The sequence below is a fragment of the Alosa sapidissima genome, chromosome 8 (assembly GCF_018492685.1).
Source record: "Alosa sapidissima isolate fAloSap1 chromosome 8, fAloSap1.pri, whole genome shotgun sequence".
NCBI lineage: Eukaryota > Metazoa > Chordata > Actinopteri > Clupeiformes > Clupeidae > Alosa > Alosa sapidissima.
This window is the reverse complement of record NC_055964.1, coordinates 15,758,630-15,777,624: the sequence shown is the minus strand read 5'-3', so window position 1 is coordinate 15,777,624 and position 18,995 is coordinate 15,758,630. Positions and strand designations below refer to the sequence as shown.

At 40.0% G+C, this 18,995-nt stretch overlaps 2 protein-coding genes across 2 annotated transcripts; both read right to left on the bottom strand.

Moving 5' to 3' along the window:
* Positions 1 to 360: 360 nt before the first annotated feature.
* Positions 361 to 2,392, bottom strand: rnf181 (ring finger protein 181). Its single transcript, XM_042099954.1, has 6 exons — positions 2,235 to 2,392; positions 1,615 to 1,747; positions 1,380 to 1,519; positions 1,149 to 1,264; positions 767 to 841; positions 361 to 660 (listed from the first exon to the last, which is right to left on the bottom strand). The coding sequence occupies exons 2-6, from the start codon at positions 1,698 to 1,700 to the stop codon at positions 601 to 603; spliced, it is 477 nt and encodes a 158-aa protein (XP_041955888.1). The 5' UTR covers positions 1,701 to 1,747; positions 2,235 to 2,392; the 3' UTR covers positions 361 to 600.
* A 1,287-nt stretch (positions 2,393 to 3,679) lies between these two features.
* Positions 3,680 to 8,380, bottom strand: vamp5 (vesicle-associated membrane protein 5). The gene is made up of 3 exons (XM_042099955.1): positions 8,091 to 8,380; positions 6,015 to 6,158; positions 3,680 to 4,761 (listed from the first exon to the last, which is right to left on the bottom strand). The coding sequence occupies exons 1-3, from the start codon at positions 8,091 to 8,093 to the stop codon at positions 4,561 to 4,563; spliced, it is 348 nt and encodes a 115-aa protein (XP_041955889.1). The 5' UTR covers positions 8,094 to 8,380; the 3' UTR covers positions 3,680 to 4,560.
* Between the last annotated feature and the right edge of the window lie 10,615 nt (positions 8,381 to 18,995).

Genomic DNA, 18,995 nt, shown 5'->3' with positions numbered 1-18,995 from the left:
AATCACACCATTTCTCAATTGAAGCACATGATTTCCATATTGGTGTTTTTCCACTTGGCAACAGTTGTGTCCAACTTTCCAAAGTGTGTGTGGTAGATTTTGTCTCAAGGAGGCGTATGAACCCAGCCCATAACCACTAATTTGTGGTGTGGTCAATCTGACGCACCGTTAGCCTAGATTAGCAAATTCCAACGCCGTGTTCCTTTAAGGCCTGTACAATTACAATAAATAAGTCCAATAAATCTTTACATAGAACATCAGAGAACTGACAGTGAGCGTTTCTAACTAATGTCTATATTATATAGGGTATCCTTCTGCATTACTTTGTGTTGTAGCTTAACAGACTGAAGATGGCAAATGTACATATGTCAGCAGCCATTCTTACTTTTAATTATCATCACATGGACATGAAATCAGCATCACATATTAAATCTGTCATACATCGGCATAAAAACATTAATGATCATTTATATTTACATACAGCAAATTTAAAAAGAATGTTCCCGGGTCCTTCTTGTCCTGATTGTTATAGTAAAATGTTTACTGTCTTAGGTGAATGCTGCAGTGGATGTGCAAAAGAGTCTCTCCTGTTGGCTGGAGCTATGTGTACATGGCCCCATGTAAATCTTCTAGTCTGTGTTCCCGCTGTCGTCTCCTCTCCTGCAAAAGTGAGATGAAAATCAAGCAAATATGGAGGTTACAAGTGAAACGTGTTTCAGGGAAGAAATGTCACTGTGCGGATACTGCACCTCACTGCAGTGCTCACCTTGTCTTTCTTGAACTCCTCATAATCAGGGTTGTCAGTGGGCAACTCGAAACGGCACAGGGGGCATGAGTTGGTCTATAGATATAACATTACAGCATGAAAAGAGGAAAGAATACTACACAGTTAAAAAAACACTGGTCAAATAGGACCAGTCCGATTATGCAATATTAAATACAAACTGTATCTTACAGCACATGAGAACATCAAGACCAAGTGTAATTGTAACATAAGCTCTAATTAAATAGGCCCATTTCTGGTAAACAATATGATAATGTCTATGAATTTGTATAGAAGACTAGTAAACTACAGAACATAATTTAAACAGAACAGTTTTCAAGGTGCCCATCACTGTAATGTGAACCTGATGCTGCTCAGTGCTCACCTTGCCAAGCCAAGGCAGGATACAGCCCGAATGGAACAGGTGTTTACAGGGCATTTCCCGTGCTGACTCCTGCTCTTCAAACTCCAATAGACACACGGGGCACTTCAGTCCTTTGTCTTATGGTTGAAGAAAAAACCCAACGGACAGACGGGTGGTTAACATCATCATAGAATGGGACATCAGGTGAGGTGTCACTTTACAAATGGTGGATGGGGGGGTTGTGCAACACACCTGCTTGCTCAGGGCTGATGATCACAACGGGCAGGCTCTGCACGACAGTTTTGGAGGCAGCGGGAGGGAGACGCTGTTCCCAGTCAGATGTGTCAATGTCAAATGTCCCTGAGTCAATATCCAGACCCTGCATCAGGGATCTGCCCAGGGCATGACAAAAATGACGACCATAGTGTAACATTAACCAGTCAGAGTAAATTGAAGCAGCTGTAGGCCTGACATATATAACCCTTACCTGGCTAATTCAAGTAGAGCATTCTGACGATACTGCTCCTCGGGAATGGTCGGTTCACAGTCATGTTCGTCGAAATAGGAAGTCATTTTTGGTACATCGGCTTAAATGAACACATGAGCGCGTCACCTGCCTCCTAAAGAAGAAACTTAGGTAAGTTACACAGCATCAGTAAATGAATACCACCACACATTTACTTAAACCAAACTCCACCGGAGTTAGAGTAGCCTATTGTCACACTCACACATCCGTGACCACTGAAACTTAACCTCAGCCAGCCGGCGAGCTAACGTTAATATCTTCACCACAAAGTAGCATTTCACTTGCTAGGCTTATGATTGTTGGTGTAAAGGCATTCAGAATCGATTTTACGTTTAGCTCTTAACACTGGCCAAATGTCTTTTCCCCTAATGAGGCAAAAAAATACACTTGGTGATCTTACTTGCTAAGAGTAGCCAAGTCTTAGATATCTAGCTAGCAAGTTAGCTATGGCTAAAACAGCTAGCTAGCTAATACCAGCCTGTTGAGAAACAGCTGAAAGTTTGACATCTATTTTCTGATGTTTGCAAACTTCTGACATCACATGTACAATATTGGTTACTTAATATTTGTCAAAAGGTTACCTGGGATGAACTCTTGCGGTCTGTCGTTCCAATGTTAGACTGCATCAAACGCTGAGCGCGCTATCAGTGCACTGTCATCATCATAACAGAATCAAAACTTAGGCACCATCAACACTAGCCTACGTCAGAATAAGATGAACCAATCGTTCACAAGACGACATACAAACATGCGCATAGTTAGTATGAGAGTAAGTAGGCTACTTTACATACTAGATTGCGGATCGGGCCGCAAATTTCTGTCCGAACCCGGCCCGCGTCCGACAGAGTTGCGTCCGAACTCGACCCGAACCCGACAGGCATTTTCATTTTTATGTCCGAACCCGACCCGACCCCGACGCAGATGATGCCTCAGTTATTCCCATGCTAGTGATTAAACGTTCACGTTTGTGGATAGCCTGTCTTTTTAGCCCATTAAACGGAACACACAACAAATTGTCTACAGAATCAGATGAGCGTGCACGCACGCAGGTCACACACAGCGCACATTAACACAAGAGGCACAAGCAAGCATAGCCTAAATCGAATTCTTGTCTTACCCTTGACGAAAAATCTTAAAAATGAACTGCAACAGTCGTTGAAACTACAGTGCCTCTGTCACTGATCCATATGCAGCATCGACGTTAATTGGGGCAACTCGAGGAAATCCTCATCCAGTTGAACGAGACGACCTTATAGCCTACCGGTAGCATGTCTTTACCACAGTATGCAACGCAAATAATCTTAAAATCTCCTGATAGGCTAACAACTTTTTTTAACGTCACCCAAGACTGTGCTTATGTTGATGTGTGCGATGTGCATAACCTTTGTTTATGTAGTCGTGAGACGTGACAACGCGTGTGCATTTCAGGCGACATGCCTGAAATGCGTTGTCACGATAAACAAATCTTGCACACAGGAAGAAAGCTATTAGGTCTTTTTTACATTTTACTTTATTCTCAAAAAACAAACGTTTGCATCATGTAAAGCAGACCTGTTGGTTACCCAACATAATAAGGAATTTAAATGTAAAGCTTCCAATGCATATCGCCCCCATGTGTCCGAACCCGACTACAATTTCTAAATATTTGTCCGAACCCGACGTAGCCACACTCTATTACATACCACCAGGTGGCGCCCCCTTTCTGAACCAACCTCTGTAGCAGATCCAGACTTATTTTAGAAAGTCTATGAACCAGACCAGAAATCTAACACCAGAAAGTTGGCATAATAACGTTATGTAGCAATTTGTAGCAATATCAAAGGAAGCCCCTTCTGTAATAACAATACAAGAAAGGGGATATTCACGCATGAGATGCATACTGTATGTGCTCACAAAAACGTTATTATCCATCAGTTAATGGTTTTGAAATTATGTACTGTGTGCATAGGATTGATACAAGACACCACTGAAATGTTAGTTGAAGATAATGCACATTACAAGAGACAGAAACCCACAACATGAAAACTGAGAGTGAAAACTGACATTTATGTTGAAGGCTCAAAAGGCACAATAGAATTACAGTCACAGTCAGAGGCAAGGATACATACAAAGATTAACACAGCTGAAATATTTTGACAGCAGCAGGGGTGTCTATTTTCCCCAGGTTATAACAATAGTCTGCTAAAATCATACTAAACATCAAACCAAGTTTCTGCTTCCAAACGAAAGGCACTTCTATAATACAAATGAATATAACAACACAAGGCCCACAGGCTGAGCAAACATGTTTATTGTGAGAGCTACAGCATATACGACAAAACCCTGCCCTTCATTACCAAAAGATATCCATTGTTCAGTAGTTTTCTTGACTGTATTAGCACATAGGTATAAATTAAACTGAAATGTACTGCTATGGTGGCACGTCATACACTATTCAAAATGTCTTGCACTAGCAGTGGCTATTGATAATACTGTGTCATGAAAAATTGTAAACTCACATGAATAAATGTTTACCAGATGAACAGTATCAAACCCCACATGTAAACCTCTTTAAAAAGCCTGTACACTGCAACAGACTTTACTACAGAAACATGGCTGAAGAAGCAGCAGATCCCGGTACCTATTCAACATGCATTTGTCCAGTAGGCAAACACCTCGAAGTGACAACATGATATTTCTATTACAAATAATACTGCTTCAAAAGCATAGGAAGTTATGCTTCAGACCCTTCTGTTTCAATCTTACAAAAGCAATCTTTGCAATTGTGACCAACTCTTGTTGACTACACAGGCTTGACTGTACCCCCCTAATCAATTCCTTTTCCTCTGGAGGGAATCCCTGATAAATCTTCCTGTCTTCTTTACATCCCCATTGTCCTCTAATTTCCCTGCCAGTCCTCTGTCCTTGTCAAGGCCCTCTAGTGGAGTTTTCTTCAGATCTGTCACTTCCTGTTGTGGCAGTGTTGAAGTCAATGTTGGTCAGAATTGCCACCAGGATAATGACCACAATGACGCCTGATACAATGCCAGCTATCAGGATTTTCATTTTGTTGTTCTCCCACTGTTTCTTCCTCTTCACCTTACCTGCGGTCTTGGCAAACCCCTTGCTCTGTGAACAAAGCATACAGAATTCAGTCAGTGAGCAACTCTGTTGCATTTATTCATTCACCCTACAAATAATTTTGTTGGTAACCATATGTGAAGGAGAGATAAGTAGCTTACATTTGTCATTCTTCCACAATGTAGTTATACACCAAAATACATTGTCAAATATATCAGTTTACAACCTAAGTAGCTTTGTTAGTGATAACTGTGCTGTTTTGCTGGTTGCACGGTGAGTCTGTTAGCTATAGCTTGCTAATTTTATGGACAATCTCCAAAGACAGTTTACTAAAACAATAGTTAACAAAAATAAATATATTTGGCATCATTTGGACCATGATCTCCAATCAGCGCTGATAGTATGTATGTATGTAAGTAAGTATGTTGCCCTCTTAGTTAAGATGCATACTGTAAGTAAAGGAAAATTCATAGAATAGACTGTCTGCAGGAATTTCCATTTGTCTTTTAGGTGAAAACCCAGGGGGCTTCCTAGTGGTACTGCCTCTTTGATTTTGTTTATCCCAGTGACCCACTCAGACAGCGAGTCCTGTGGGACTTATGGACCAGTGTGATGTAACAGCACAGTGATGTGGGAACGAGTCGACCGAGCCGCCTGACCCTGGGGTGGCCATGTGCCATGTGGCATGTCCTGTGCATAAACTCAGGCACAGGCCGAGGAAGGTTTGCTTCATTCATCTCCTAACAAAAGGAAATAGCTTTCCAAAAATATCCCCGTAAACTACAATCAGGATGTAAATTGTACATTCTTTTTCCCCCTAGCCACACCTAGGGTGTATTTATAGACTCCAATATGACATTTCCTGGCTGGTCCGTAAGACGTTTTGGACCATGGAACATTTGAGTAGCTGTAAGTTACCGTGAAATACAATTCAGTGAAAAACAGTTAGGTATTCCACAAAAAGTGTATATAGGTTACACATTGAAATATTGTAAATAAACAACAACAACAAAAAACAAAAACAATATGGTGTTGTTTTTTATTTGGTAGTGTATAGGGTGACACTAAAAGTGGAAAAGGACTGTAAGTACTAAGTGCTTGTAGCATGGGTGAACCCAGACAAACCTGTTGAATTTCCTGTAAAGGTCCGTCTGGAGATCTGGAGATTATCTGGCATGTGGCAGGCATTATATGACAGAGTATTGTATATTATGTATATTTTAGTGGCATGTTCACCCTATATCTTTTGAGCTGACACAAAGCTGTAATGGAACACACACACACACACACAAAGCTCTCACCTGCTCAAGAAGCACGTCTGCTCTGTTCTCCAGTTCCCCCAGCTTGCCTGTGCGCTCTTCGGCCTTGTTGAGGTTATCCATCATAATGACCTTCACCTCCTCCACATTATCCTGGGCCTGCTGCAGGCGGCTCTTCCCATTCTCCTGGGGGGCCCACACACACACACACACACACACACACACACACACACACACACACACACACACATACACATGAGGAAGGCTGGGACATGAGGAAGCGCAGGGCACACTCACCCCCTCTTTCAGTCATTTTGGGCTGAGCCTCAGGAAACACATTCCATGCCAGTGGTCACTTTTTCAAGCCTGGATGACACTGAGGAACTGACCCCATCACAAATGAACTAACACGCGATCCGGTCCCACTGTCAGTATAAAAAGCTGCAAAACTGTGCATTGTCTTTTGCTTGATTCATCTGTGATGACTTATGCAAGCAGTCTACACAATGCAATCATATGATATGTTCATATAACATCTATATTGGTCATAGATGTATTCATATGTATCTATATCTATGTAGTTCAATATGAACTACACTTTAGTTAAACACAGTGGAGGTACCGCTTTGTGAGAAGTTTATTCACACAACACTGCTGCAATGGCAATGTTGGCACCAACGCCAACAACACATATTTGTGTTCACACAAACAAACAGAATAGGGGGAAAGGTGAGCGTTGATTGTTCAATGTCACCTTGGACCAACTTCATCTGGAACACTGCCGGGCCTGCTCTTCGGGCAGGGGCAGCAAAAACAAGAGAGACAAAACAAGAGTCCACCAACAAAACCCAACGAAAAACAACAAGCCCTTTGTATGACCCATGGGTGAGTGCCCAGAAACTGGGTGACTGACCTCTGACTGTATACTGGACATTGCACGTCACAAATCATACCCTCGTCTAGACAAAGCGGGTGACAAATATCCCTATTTGCACTCTCTGCGAGCTTTAACCTTCCAGTTCAAGGATGGGAAGTGGGCCTTCAAGGCTATGGAGCTGAGAGATTAGTCACTGACAGGAAGGAGAGAGGCCTGGCCAAAGAAATAATTATATCAGCATATCTGGTTTTGTGTATCCATTAATTTGAGGCGAGCATACAACAGCAGACCCCTGAGCACAATATAAGGAAACACCACTGTGATAAGACCGATGACGAATGACTGCCGTTCGAAATGTACCTTAATGTTTTTAAGGGGTGTTTGCATGTTGATACACTGTGTGTGTGTATCCACCCTTTGTATATGTTGCATTTTAACTGAAGGCTTCATGCTGATAGTCAGTTGTTGCAAGTCAATTCCAATAATCATCACATTAATCAATAATCCACTGTTACACTAAGCAGCTTCCTCTTGCACAGTTAATGAGAAATTCTTGAATTAGTTTTCTGTCAAATCACTGATAGAACGTCTGTCTACACTTAAACATGGGGACTAAACTGTGGCTATATCTTCTTATAATAATTATAATAAAGGTTATTATAATAAATTGCCTAGTTCATAATTCGTTTGTTTTGAATGATCTAAAAATCTCAGACAGGAAAGGTCCCTCTTTTCGTCCAAATTTCCTTCCTTCCTTTCTCCCCTCTTCTCTCTGAAAGAGAAGCATACCTGCTGCCATTTCCTTGAGACTTATTTAAACTTTCCATCAGTGACTTAGTTGGTGCTTAGGAGAGATCACTGTTTGGAAACATTCATATTACCCATTAGGTCCGGGGACCGGGTAAACATGTTTAATAATGTCCCCTTTGGATATCGTGACAACTGTCAGGCTTTCATACATTCGTAAAGGACTAGCTTAGCCTACTATAGGCTACGTCTGTTTCTCTGTTACAACAAGTGGTTTAAAAAAAATGGCTTCAGAGATGAGCGTCCCTATCACCTAACCAGACAGCATTTTTAAGTTGTGTAGCCTAATATCGATTGCCTAATTGCGCCACACAGATCAGAATCCGATTCTACAAATGTTTATAGGCTATTGTATAGCCTATCGCTTGACTATGTGAAAGAGGATGAACTCATTTCAAGACTTAATTTAATCAAAGTGAAATTGTGTATCTCACCATGGCTCTCTCACGTCCCGGTGTCCGTTATTTTAGGGACTGTGTCGCCACTGCATCTGAAAGATCAACTTCAAGTTCAGGCGTGTTGTCTTCAAGGTTATATGTTCGTCCGATTCGGTCTTCGTAGAATACAATTCGGACGTTCCTTCAACCTTATCTGTGAAAGCGGGTTTTCGTTTGCCGATATTTACCGAAGGCACGCGTAACAGTGACCACTCTGTCTCTGAAGTTGGAACACCCCTCTGATTCGACACACCAGTCCCCCTTATCGTGGAGTAGCAGTGGGCAGACGGACATGACGCGACGTTTTTAAATATCCTCCTTCTAAGAGCGGGGAAATCTATGACACATCGAGCATCCTCAGTAGGCTAGCTTATGACTTTTCGTTTTTGATGATCATATAATTTTAATGAGGTGTGTTTTATCTCCATAAAGCGGCGATATAGCCTAAATGAGGCTTATATTGGCTTTCACTCATTCATTCAATCTTTATTTATTCTTGGAGGTTCATTGGGTAGCCTAATCCTCATTTTCAGTGAAGCCGAGATTACACAGTAGGCCTAACAGTGGAATAACAAGAGATATAGTAGGCCTATAATAATTGTGGAAAATAAAACAAATAATAACATAACCTACATAACATGATAAAGGAAGAAGGGAAAATAAAAATACAGAACATATAAAATAATAACAATAATACAATAACATTTACATAAAACAGGTACAATTTGACATAGGAAGGTTTGTGATTACAGATCTGAATTGATTATAGGTAAGTAGAGAGTTCATTTTTTAATTGCTTTGGCTTACAGGCCTACCATGTGACTTTTTTAAGTTGCCGTAATAGGCTAACACAACTGGATTTTTACCTGGTCAGTCTGTAAAACGGGAAGGAGGAAAATTCATCTCTCTCTCTCTCTCTCTCTCTCTCTCTCTCTCTCTCTCTCTCTCTCTCTCTCTCTCTCTCTCTCTCTCTCTCTCTCTCTCTCTCTCTCTCTCTCTCTCTCTTCTCTCTCTCTCTGTGTATATGTGTGTATGAGAGGTGCATGGAATATTATAGAGAACTACTCAGGCATCTTCTCAAACAAAGGGGAACAAGGCCTCACAACAGAACAGAGAGTGGAGAGCCAAGCAGACTGAAAAACACTGATCAGGTTATAGATGTGTCAGTCTAAATTCTTATAATTATGTGCCATACCTCTGGACTGTAGAGTACCTCTGGACTATAGCCATCCCATGAGGCCAAGAATTTTGGCATTTTCAATGCAACAGGAAATCACTCCACATTATTGGTTAGAATTGCAATCAGATGGCTATTTTTCTGAGCAGCTTGTCCAAACAAGATCGGGTGCATCTTGTCAGTCCCTTATTGAGGTATTGTTGATTAGATCCAGCCAGCGTTCTAGGTCTGGGAAAAAGGTATTGTCTTTCAAGACTTTTACTCTTGGATTCCTTCCTTCAGATTTAAAAGCATCTGCCTGCCATGTGCTTTGGGCTGGCTCGCTGACAACTGCTTTGTTGATTCCAAATATGACTGGTGTGTGTCTATCAAAATATTTTGTAAGAACACGATCAGAACAGCATGACTGATGAGAAGTGTTCCTTTTGCCATCTGACAAGATTATTTATTTTCAGAAAATTGTACTTACTCAATCATTTTTTATATGCTTAGGTAAGAATATATAAAAGTAGAGACTATAGTAGAGCAATACAGACAGAAAGAAGAAATATGAATAAATAGGCCTACAGAGGATACATACAAGATATATATTTAGGGTTCCTTCCTAGGATAGTCACACTGCACTGTATTCTGTAAATTGATACTGCGTAAAACTGTGAAATAATAGAAATGACAGTATATAATGTAGACTGTAAACAGGCAGTTTAGAAAACCACAATGAGAAGTGAAACTTCATTTATTTTTGATGGACTTTTGTTTGACACAATTTGAAAGTCAAAGCTCTCGTAGTTCCATTTGTATGTGGCACAGTAGAGTCAGTAGTTAGGACCAGAAGTGTAGTGTTAACACAAGAGGTAGGTAAACTATATGAATTCTGTGATCACAGTAAGTAAGACTGTGGTATCGGATTTTTTAAAAGGCATTCAGAGCATGTTTGATGATGGTGGAGGTTATTGTCCAATGTTTATAACAATGCAAATAGCATGATTCCTAGAGTGTTGTACATATTGTGAATGTGGATAATACAGTGCCATGATAAACTGTGTTTACTTGCGTTTAGTCTCCACAATAGTATATGTATACATCCCTGGTTAGGACCACTGGCAAGATTTCCCTGTTGTGTGAAAAACAACAGACATGTTAACTGGTCTGATATAACTAGAAAAAAATCATGCAAAATGTGAAAAAGTCTAAAAAGGCTCAAATCATTGTCTGAGCAGATAGGACAACTAAAATAGCCTATCCCCTTAAATCAACTGACTTCAAATCAATGAAAAGCACCTGTTTGATAACCCTAATGAAATGCTTTCTTGAATAAAACAACTGTCATGTCTAAGTAAACTTTTGGAAAGAGGCTACATTGGGTTTTTTTGTGTAAAAAACCCAATGTACTTTCCAGGACATTTTATTTTCCACAGTTATGTCCGAAAAGAAACCGAAACTAAAATTAAAACTCCACTGTATAACATCATGCCAATAATCCTCATTAATTTATGTGAGATATTTCAGATTCAGATTTCACATTTGTAGTCAGACTGGAGTCTGCCAAATGAATAAATGTAACTATATGAGCTGTCCTCTCTATTAGACGGCTGAATATTTCATGAGGCAATTCAATAAAACAAAGGCCTTTTGAGTAGTTAGGGCTTTTGATGGTAAAACAGTTGACAATATAATGCATGTAGTTGAGTAACAGGCTTAACAGAGACTCTAAAGCAGAAGAATGCTCACTCACAGACACTCACCCATTTGTTCTCTCTTGTTTATGAATGCATGAGGAGGCCACACTAATATCCACGTGTCATGACTTGGCCCAAACAGCAGGAACACAGAATCCTTTGACCAAATGCAGAGTCTCTGCTCAGTTGTTTGCACTCTGCAACCATAACTAGAAGCTGAGCAGACAGAACAGATATCTTCATAGATATATGACCCTGAGGAGAGAAGCAGATGTTAGCCTAAACATAAATGTTTTCATACCGTAATGTTTTCAGGTGTAATAAGTTAAAGTACTGGAAACCTATTAAATTGTACAGTGTCTATGCTGGCAAGGATCACATAAATAGGCTACCTGATACACAGATCTGGATGCTTTGATTATCTCACCATGGCACATGTGAAATAGGTCACTGTGAATGGATGGAAAGGTATGCTTTGCCTCCCCCTAGTGGTTGGGAAACATTGTGCTCCCAATCATAGTCAGGAATCCAGTGAGGGGAGGATATGCAGTATCCGACATTTTATTTTTCTGTCAGTCAAACATGTCATCTATGCCAACACATGAGCATACAGATAGATTAGTCTGTCATGAAATCAACCAAACAGCCATGATGCCATGTTCCATAGCATTCATAGCAGTCATTTAGCCAACAAAAGAATAAAGAAAACAACATGAGATTGATTGGGAGCATAAATTGAGCTTGAGAAAAGGTCTAATGGCCATTATGAGTTCAATAGATTTGGCATTTTGCCCACCCAGTAACATGTAAACATATACAAAATTCTTGCTGCATTGTTTTGATAAAAAGTGTGATTTTTTTTTATTTGTCTGGATTTGAATGCCACTACAGAACCATCTTGTAGATAGATAGATAGATAGATAGATAGATACTTTATTGATCCCCAAGGGGAAATACAAGGTCTCAGTAGCATACAGACATCACACACAACATTCACTAACAGCAGAAAAAGTAATTAAAAGTATATAATATAAAAAAACACAACTAAGCAATAAGGACAGTAGAAGATAAAGAATATACTAAAATAAATTATACTAAATAACACTAAATCTAAATCAAATCTAAAACAGTAACCACATAGTGGGTGATTAAGCATGAGACGCTTGCAATGACTGAGGCAGGGACTGAGCCTGTGATTCTCTGTGCATAGTAAGGTAAGGTGCTCTGTGAGAGTGAGTGTCATGGTTGTGGTGCAAATGAGTAAGTCCAACAGTGCAACAGTGCAAGAATAAAGTCTAGAGACCAGCATAAAATAAATATGGACATATAAGAGAGTAGGCAAGGTAATATAAAAAACTATAGGGGTCTGAGCATACATAAGACCAGTCGCTCCATTGTCTTCATCACATGTGATGTTAGAGCAACAGGCCTCACTAGGGTGTGGCTTCTTAGGGATGGGGGTGAGACATGATGTCTTCCACAGTGTTGGAACTTGTCCGAGACGGAGACTCAGGTTGAAGATGTGCTTTAGTGGCTTTGTGCTGGTGCTAGTCCTGGGTTTAGAGTTCTCAGATTTTATTTTGGCCTTCAGAATCAGACTAGGTAGGTGGGTGGTATGAGGCCAGGGTTTTCTACCAGGGAGAGAACTTTTGAGAAGTGGCTTTGGCTTCCACCTAGCTAGCCATACATGCACACAGATCACCATGAGACCACACACGCATGCACACATGCACGCACGCACGCACGCACACACGCAGTGTTTTGTGGTTTTCCTCTAAGACCTCTGTAAATGCCAAGTGAATCTCAAGTGGTCAACTCAGCTAAAAAAAAGTCCAGCTATGAGACAGTTCCATTCAATCTAAACAAAGCAATAAAAAGAAGTGCAATGACATTTAGGATACATAAAACCTCCTATGCAAATTCACATTTCATCATTTTGAAAAACCTTTCAGAGGCTTAACACACTTTTGCATAATACTGGCACCTTCAGAAACAAGGGTAACATAATATTATTTCGGATTTGTCTTTTTCACAAAGTCACATAATTTGCCAGTGAAAACATAAAACAAAAGTAACAACTAACAGAACTGAATAGGTTTTCTCATCCTGCATATGGGGCATGTGCAACATTTATCAGTGCATTTATTATCTTAGCTTGGCTTCTCCTATTAAAATGGCCACTAGAGTAACTGCATATTGAACACTGGCATTGGTCAGGCTTTCACTTATGATGACTACAGTATAAAACTGACCCCATGTCACAGTTGAAGGTGTGAAGTGAACGAACGTGTTCTTTTTTGAAAAGAGATACAGTATCATATCCATGAGAAGGAGGAAGGGAGAGAGAGAAAGAGAGAGAGAAGGAAAAAGAGAGAAATGAAAGTAGAAGGGAACCAGACCACAAATTCATATCCCTGACACTGTATGACTTCAAGGTTTATCCCAAGCTAGGCATTGATCTTAAACCACCAACCGCTTTTTAGTTCTTGATTGTGTTTTTCCATATGACAAAATTGCTTAATCTATATGACAAACCACAACCAAACTTGTCAACACAGCACAGCATTGTTTGGTGGGGTGAGAAAGTTCAAACCCTGTTTGTAACAGTGGCTTTCTGTTTGTGGGTTAATTACATCATCGAATGGGATGTGCAGCAGCAACATAGACAGAATTCAGGCTTGAGTCAGTCCTCTGACAGATAATGACTTACACAGAACATGGAGGTTGAATTTCAATAGGAGCTAAATAATCATTTAATCAGCTAAATAGTCATTCACATTTAAAATACACCCCCAAACAAGGAAGTTTATTGTCACATGCATATAGTTACTGGATGTAAGAAATGCAGTGAAATTATGTCTGGTGTCAGCCTATTTGTGCATTTTTTTTTTTTTGGGGGGGGGGGGGGTAAAAAGTGCAGTAGAAGAGGGGTTTAGTAGATTAAGTGGCAAGGGCTGCATAAGAAAGGTGGGGGAGGATTGGGATTGGGATTGGGGGGGCACCAACAAGGAGCACCCAAGAGCAACAGGGGCAAGGAAAAACTCTACTTACTACTAACTCTTCCTTACTAAGGAAGAAACCTTGGGCAGATCCACGGCTCAAGGGGCTAACTCAACTGCCAGGGGTCTTGGTGTGTGTGTTGGGGGGATGACAAGGGAGATGGGATAGTGTGCTGTGTATGTGGGGAGAGGGCAGTGTGCAATATGTCATGAGACAATGTGCTGTGGGGGGGGGGGCAGTGTGCTGTAAGTATGTTGGGGATGTGTGTTGGAGAAGCTTCCTAATGAAATAATGTGCTGTGTATGTAGGGGGGGGCAGTGTACTGCAAGTATGGTGAAGGGACTTACTATTGCAAGCAGAGTACTGTATGTATGATGTATGTGAGTGATGACAGTAAAGATGTGTGTGTGGGCGGGCCTGTAGCATAGGGAGAGGGATGTAAAAGTGCTAAAAGTCATGTAGGTAACTAGGAAGCAGGAAATGTAATTAATGTGTACATTGTCATATTGATTGATTCACTTTGGGGGTCTCACGGAAGTAATTGGTCTCAGTCCCAGAACAGTAATGGTCACTTTGACTGAAACTTCTCCATATCTAGCGGGGTCAGAATCATTAGGTTAACAGGGGTTCTATAATCAATTGTTATTTCCAACAGCGCACGGAAGCTTTACGATTTCCTTTGATCACTCCCAGTTTCCCCATTGGTCCTGACGAGTGACGTCTACATGACCTTTGAAGGCCTAGATCTGTTCCACCTCCTGAACTTCTTACTCATTGCCTCTCCACTTCTAAAAGGGAATAGAAAGAGAGAACATTTATGTGTCTGAACTAAGATGCTTCATTTCACTAACCACAGGAGTGATACCAGACTGGAAAATGTATGATGTAAATTCTATTACAATGACTGCATTGAAATGTTTGTACAACCCCAAAATAAAAAAAGTTGGGATGTTGCGTAAAATGTGAATAAAAACAGAATGTAATAATCTGCTCTTAAACTCCATTTAGTTGCAAAACGGACACATATCAAATGTTGAAAGTGACAAATTTGACTGTTTCATGGAAAATATATGTTAATTTAGAATTTGATACCAGCAATATGTTTTAAAAAAAGTTGGTAGGGGTAACGAAATGCTGGAAAAGTTGTGTAATGATAAAGAAAACAAAAGGAGGAATGTTTCACAACTAATTAGGGTAACTGGCAACACGATTGGGTATGAAAAAGAGCATCCCAGAAAGGCAGGGTCTCTTAGAAGTAAAAATTTAGGGGTATTCATCACTCTGTGTAAACCTGTGTGCACAAATGATGAAACAATGTTATTGTAATGTTTCTTAACATGAAATTGTGAAGTATTTGGGGAGTACATCATCTACATGATATAATATAATTAAAACCATTGTCTATGTGCACAGTTTGATACTCGATTCAAAAACTGCAGAATTGTAACAGCCAAAATTGTATTGAGACATGATACAGAAAATACCACCGTCTTATCTGGGCCTAAAATGGACTGAGGTAACACGGAAAAAGGTCCTCAAGTCAAGACAAGTCAAGTGGTCAGACCAATCAAAATTTGCCATTCTTTTTGGAAATCATGGACTCATCTGGGCTAAAGAGGAGAGGGACTATCCAAGTATCCAACCTATCCAACTTGTTTTAGTGCTCAGTTCGAAACCCAACATCTATGACGGTGTGCCACAGCATGGGCATCTTGCACATTTGGCAAAGCACAATCAATTCTGAATGATGTATACAGGTTTTGAGCAACATGACCTTGAATATTTCAGGAAAACAATGCCAAAATAAATTCTGCACATATTTTACAGCATTTCTCCATAGAGGAAGAGTCCAGAAATGACCTGTCTGCAGTTGAGATTTGTCAAAGTAGGTGCATAATGGGTGAAAAACATGACTAAGAATACCCCATACTTTTGAGAAACTGAAATCCTTGGGGAGTAATGGGACAACATTTCATTCTTAAAACTCTAGCAACTGGTCTCCTCAGTTCCTTTCAGAATTGTGTTAAATGAACAGGTGAAGCCGCACAGTGTTAAACATTCCCTGTCCCAACTTTTTTAAAAATATGTTGCTGGCATTAAATTCAAAATGAACATATATTTTCCATAACATAGTCCAAATTTTCATTTTCAATATTTGATATTATGTCCTTTTTGCTGCTATGGGTTTATGAGACTTATCACATTCTGTTTTTATTTGCATTTTACACAATGTCCCAACTTTTTCTGATTTTAGGTTGTAAGACTTCTCCAGGGCTCAACCTTTCTCTCTACAAGTCTCTGATAACGGTGTGCTACTGAGTGACCCCCTCTTGCGGAGAAAAGAGCTTTTGATGTGCACTGCAGAAATTAGTTCCTCTGGTCTCTCTGCCAGGTGACGTCTCCACATCTGCAATTCACAGGGACTCTATGTTGTCTTTGGAATAGCCTGCAGATGTCTGAAGTCACAGATTTGTCAAGCCAATGTGTATTTGAACATGCAATTCCTTTCTAAAAGATTCAGCTCAGGCACCACTGTGTAAATAAAGTAAATTCTCTTGCCAGTTCATACATAACAGTTTTTAATCTCAGCAAAAATGTGGAGCTCCATTTGTTATATTTTACTTCTAGGCAATCCTTTTTAAAACATTAGCTTTCTCTAACAGACTACAGCTGACACAACAAAATAGTGATAACTTTGGTTGAGTGAGAAATGATAGGCTAAGTGAAATTCATTATCCCAGGTAACATATTGAACCTAGTAATTTCCTTGACCTCAGCCGCCCAAATTGTAAATGGGAGTTGTAAATGTGTCAGAATAACCCAAACATAAGTAACCAAACTGTTCTTACATCAAGCTGCATCATCATTGCAGTTACATTTTAAATCCTCTAAATAGTGTTTCAATCAGTGTGGTTATACATGCAAACAAACAATCAGATTTCAGTCCGATTATACTCTTAACTCCGAATAAAAATGGTCATTTTAACTGAGTACTCCGATTACAATCACCACACCGACTCTTAAACCAAAACAAAGAGGATAAACATTCTAGATTCCACCATTAATTTGCGTGTGTGTGAGTGAAGGGGTGGGTGGGTAATGCTGGTAGAAGAAAAAGGAAGGTGCCATGGTGAGGCTTTTGGTGTGTGACTGATCTCCAAAGAACAATTCTTTGAGGGGCACTCGGAGACACAATAGAAAGGATCCGAAATAATAATAATAATAATAATAATAATAATAAAAAAAAAATTGAAGGGCAGAGACATTTTAAGTCATGTTATAAGTAATGCTATTGGCAATGGTGAGCCAAATCATTCACAGTCAAACACACAATGTCATTTGAAATCATTATCTAAAATGATAAAGAAATGCAGAACACACATTGAACACACACATCAACACCAGGGCAGACGTTGGACGTCTCATTGGGTTTGTTGTATTTATATTCCCCAATGTCTGGACCAAGCTTTGCAGACATCCTCCTCTTCCTCTGTGAACAACAGCTGAAATAGTTCACCATGAGCCCTCATCTCTCGACACTTTAGTGCCTGTTATCTACAACAGGCTGGATACAAATGAGGGAATGAGGAGGTCATGCTGTGCTGGAGGGCTTGAGACTGCTGCTGACAAGATTTTCAGGGGATGCTGGAGGTCTTAGGGAAGAGGCCTCTTATCAAGCAACAGAAACCGAACATTATGGGGGTCAGAGGGATTAGCGAGGGGCAATGACGCAAAAGCCACTTCAGAGACTTGAGTCATTTAAACAAAGTAACAATCATTTTGTGATTTTAACAGCAGAATGGTGCAATTCAATTTGGCAATGACAATTTAGTTTGTTCTTCCAAGACTATTGGACTCTATGTTGAAGGCCTAACAAATGATTGCTATTTGGTCTAAATGTCAGTGGATCAAGTTGAATGTTTACTCACTCTTGATGTTTTGAAGTAATCGTGTAAGTGAATGTCTTTACAGTCGATGACCAGGTCACTAAGTGATGTCCTCTTTCAGGTTTCCTTGTCTTGCATTTGATCCTCTCATACGAAGCAAGAAGCAGAACAACACCCCATCAATCCATTTGCATTTAGTGCTTGTTTTTATTACCAAATGAAAAAACACCACCACCTTCACACATCTTGGTTTGAGTCAGTTGTCAGGCCCAACCCACTTCACCATAGTCTTTGGGCATAAGTATGACTACTTGAGAAAACCCCTGAGTGTTGTTGCCAACTGCCCTGACCTTTAAAAACTGATGTTGAAATGAAAACTGTTAAAATGTATATTTTCTGCAATATTGTGATGCAACGAGTAAGATCAAACATTTTATATGGAATAGTCCTGTGTTATGTTAGCAGGGTTTGTGTAAAATGATGCACTGGGGGGTATTCAAAGTATGTGGTTTAGTGACCAACCTGGGTAAGTTAACTAAGTAAGTAAGGGGTAAACCTCCTAATAGAAGAGCTGTATGGCTTCATTCTCCAAACAAAACAATTCCATAGGGCTCTTGTTGTAGGAGGTTTACCACTTAGTCTGAGTTAACTTACCCAGGTTTGTCACTAAACCACGTACTTGGAATACACCCCAGATCTGGATGCATACCATGGCACATGTAGAACAGGACACTGGGAGTGGGACATTATGCTTTGCTTCCATCTAGTGGTTGGCAAGAAATGTACTGCTCAATCACAAAGGATGCCAGAGAGGATATATTGCACATTACATATACCTCCTTATACCCAAACATGTAATCTATCCAACTACGATACCAAATTATCTGTGCTTTAGCAAATCAGAAAACAAAATTGACAAAATGGATAGAACTAATAATATCTTGTGCAAGGTCTAATATTTACCCATCATTAGTTTAATAGCACAATAACACAACAGTGAGTTGCATAAGCTGAAAGATATGACAGCTATTCATTGGCTGCATATGCTTGCTCCAGGGGGTTCAAGCAGGGTGCTCAGTAAAGCGCCTTGAGACAGTGGCCGTTGGTAATGGTGCTATATGAATAAGATTGAATTTAATGGAATGTCTTCTCTTACAGT

Coding starts and splice junctions, on each gene's coding strand:
- rnf181 (XM_042099954.1), bottom strand. CDS start 1,700: ATGACTTCCTATTTCGACGAACATGACTGTGAACCGACCATTCCCGAG. Junction 1,265..1,379: donor CATCAGCCCTGAGCAAGCAG/GTGTGTTGCACA, acceptor TTCAACCATAAG/ACAAAGGACTGAAGTGCCCC. Junction 661..766: donor AGGAGTTCAAGAAAGACAAG/GTGAGCACTGCA, acceptor TCACTTTTGCAG/GAGAGGAGACGACAGCGGGA.
- vamp5 (XM_042099955.1), bottom strand. Junction 4,762..6,014: donor CAGACGTGCTTCTTGAGCAG/GTGAGAGCTTTG, acceptor CTTTGTTCACAG/AGCAAGGGGTTTGCCAAGAC.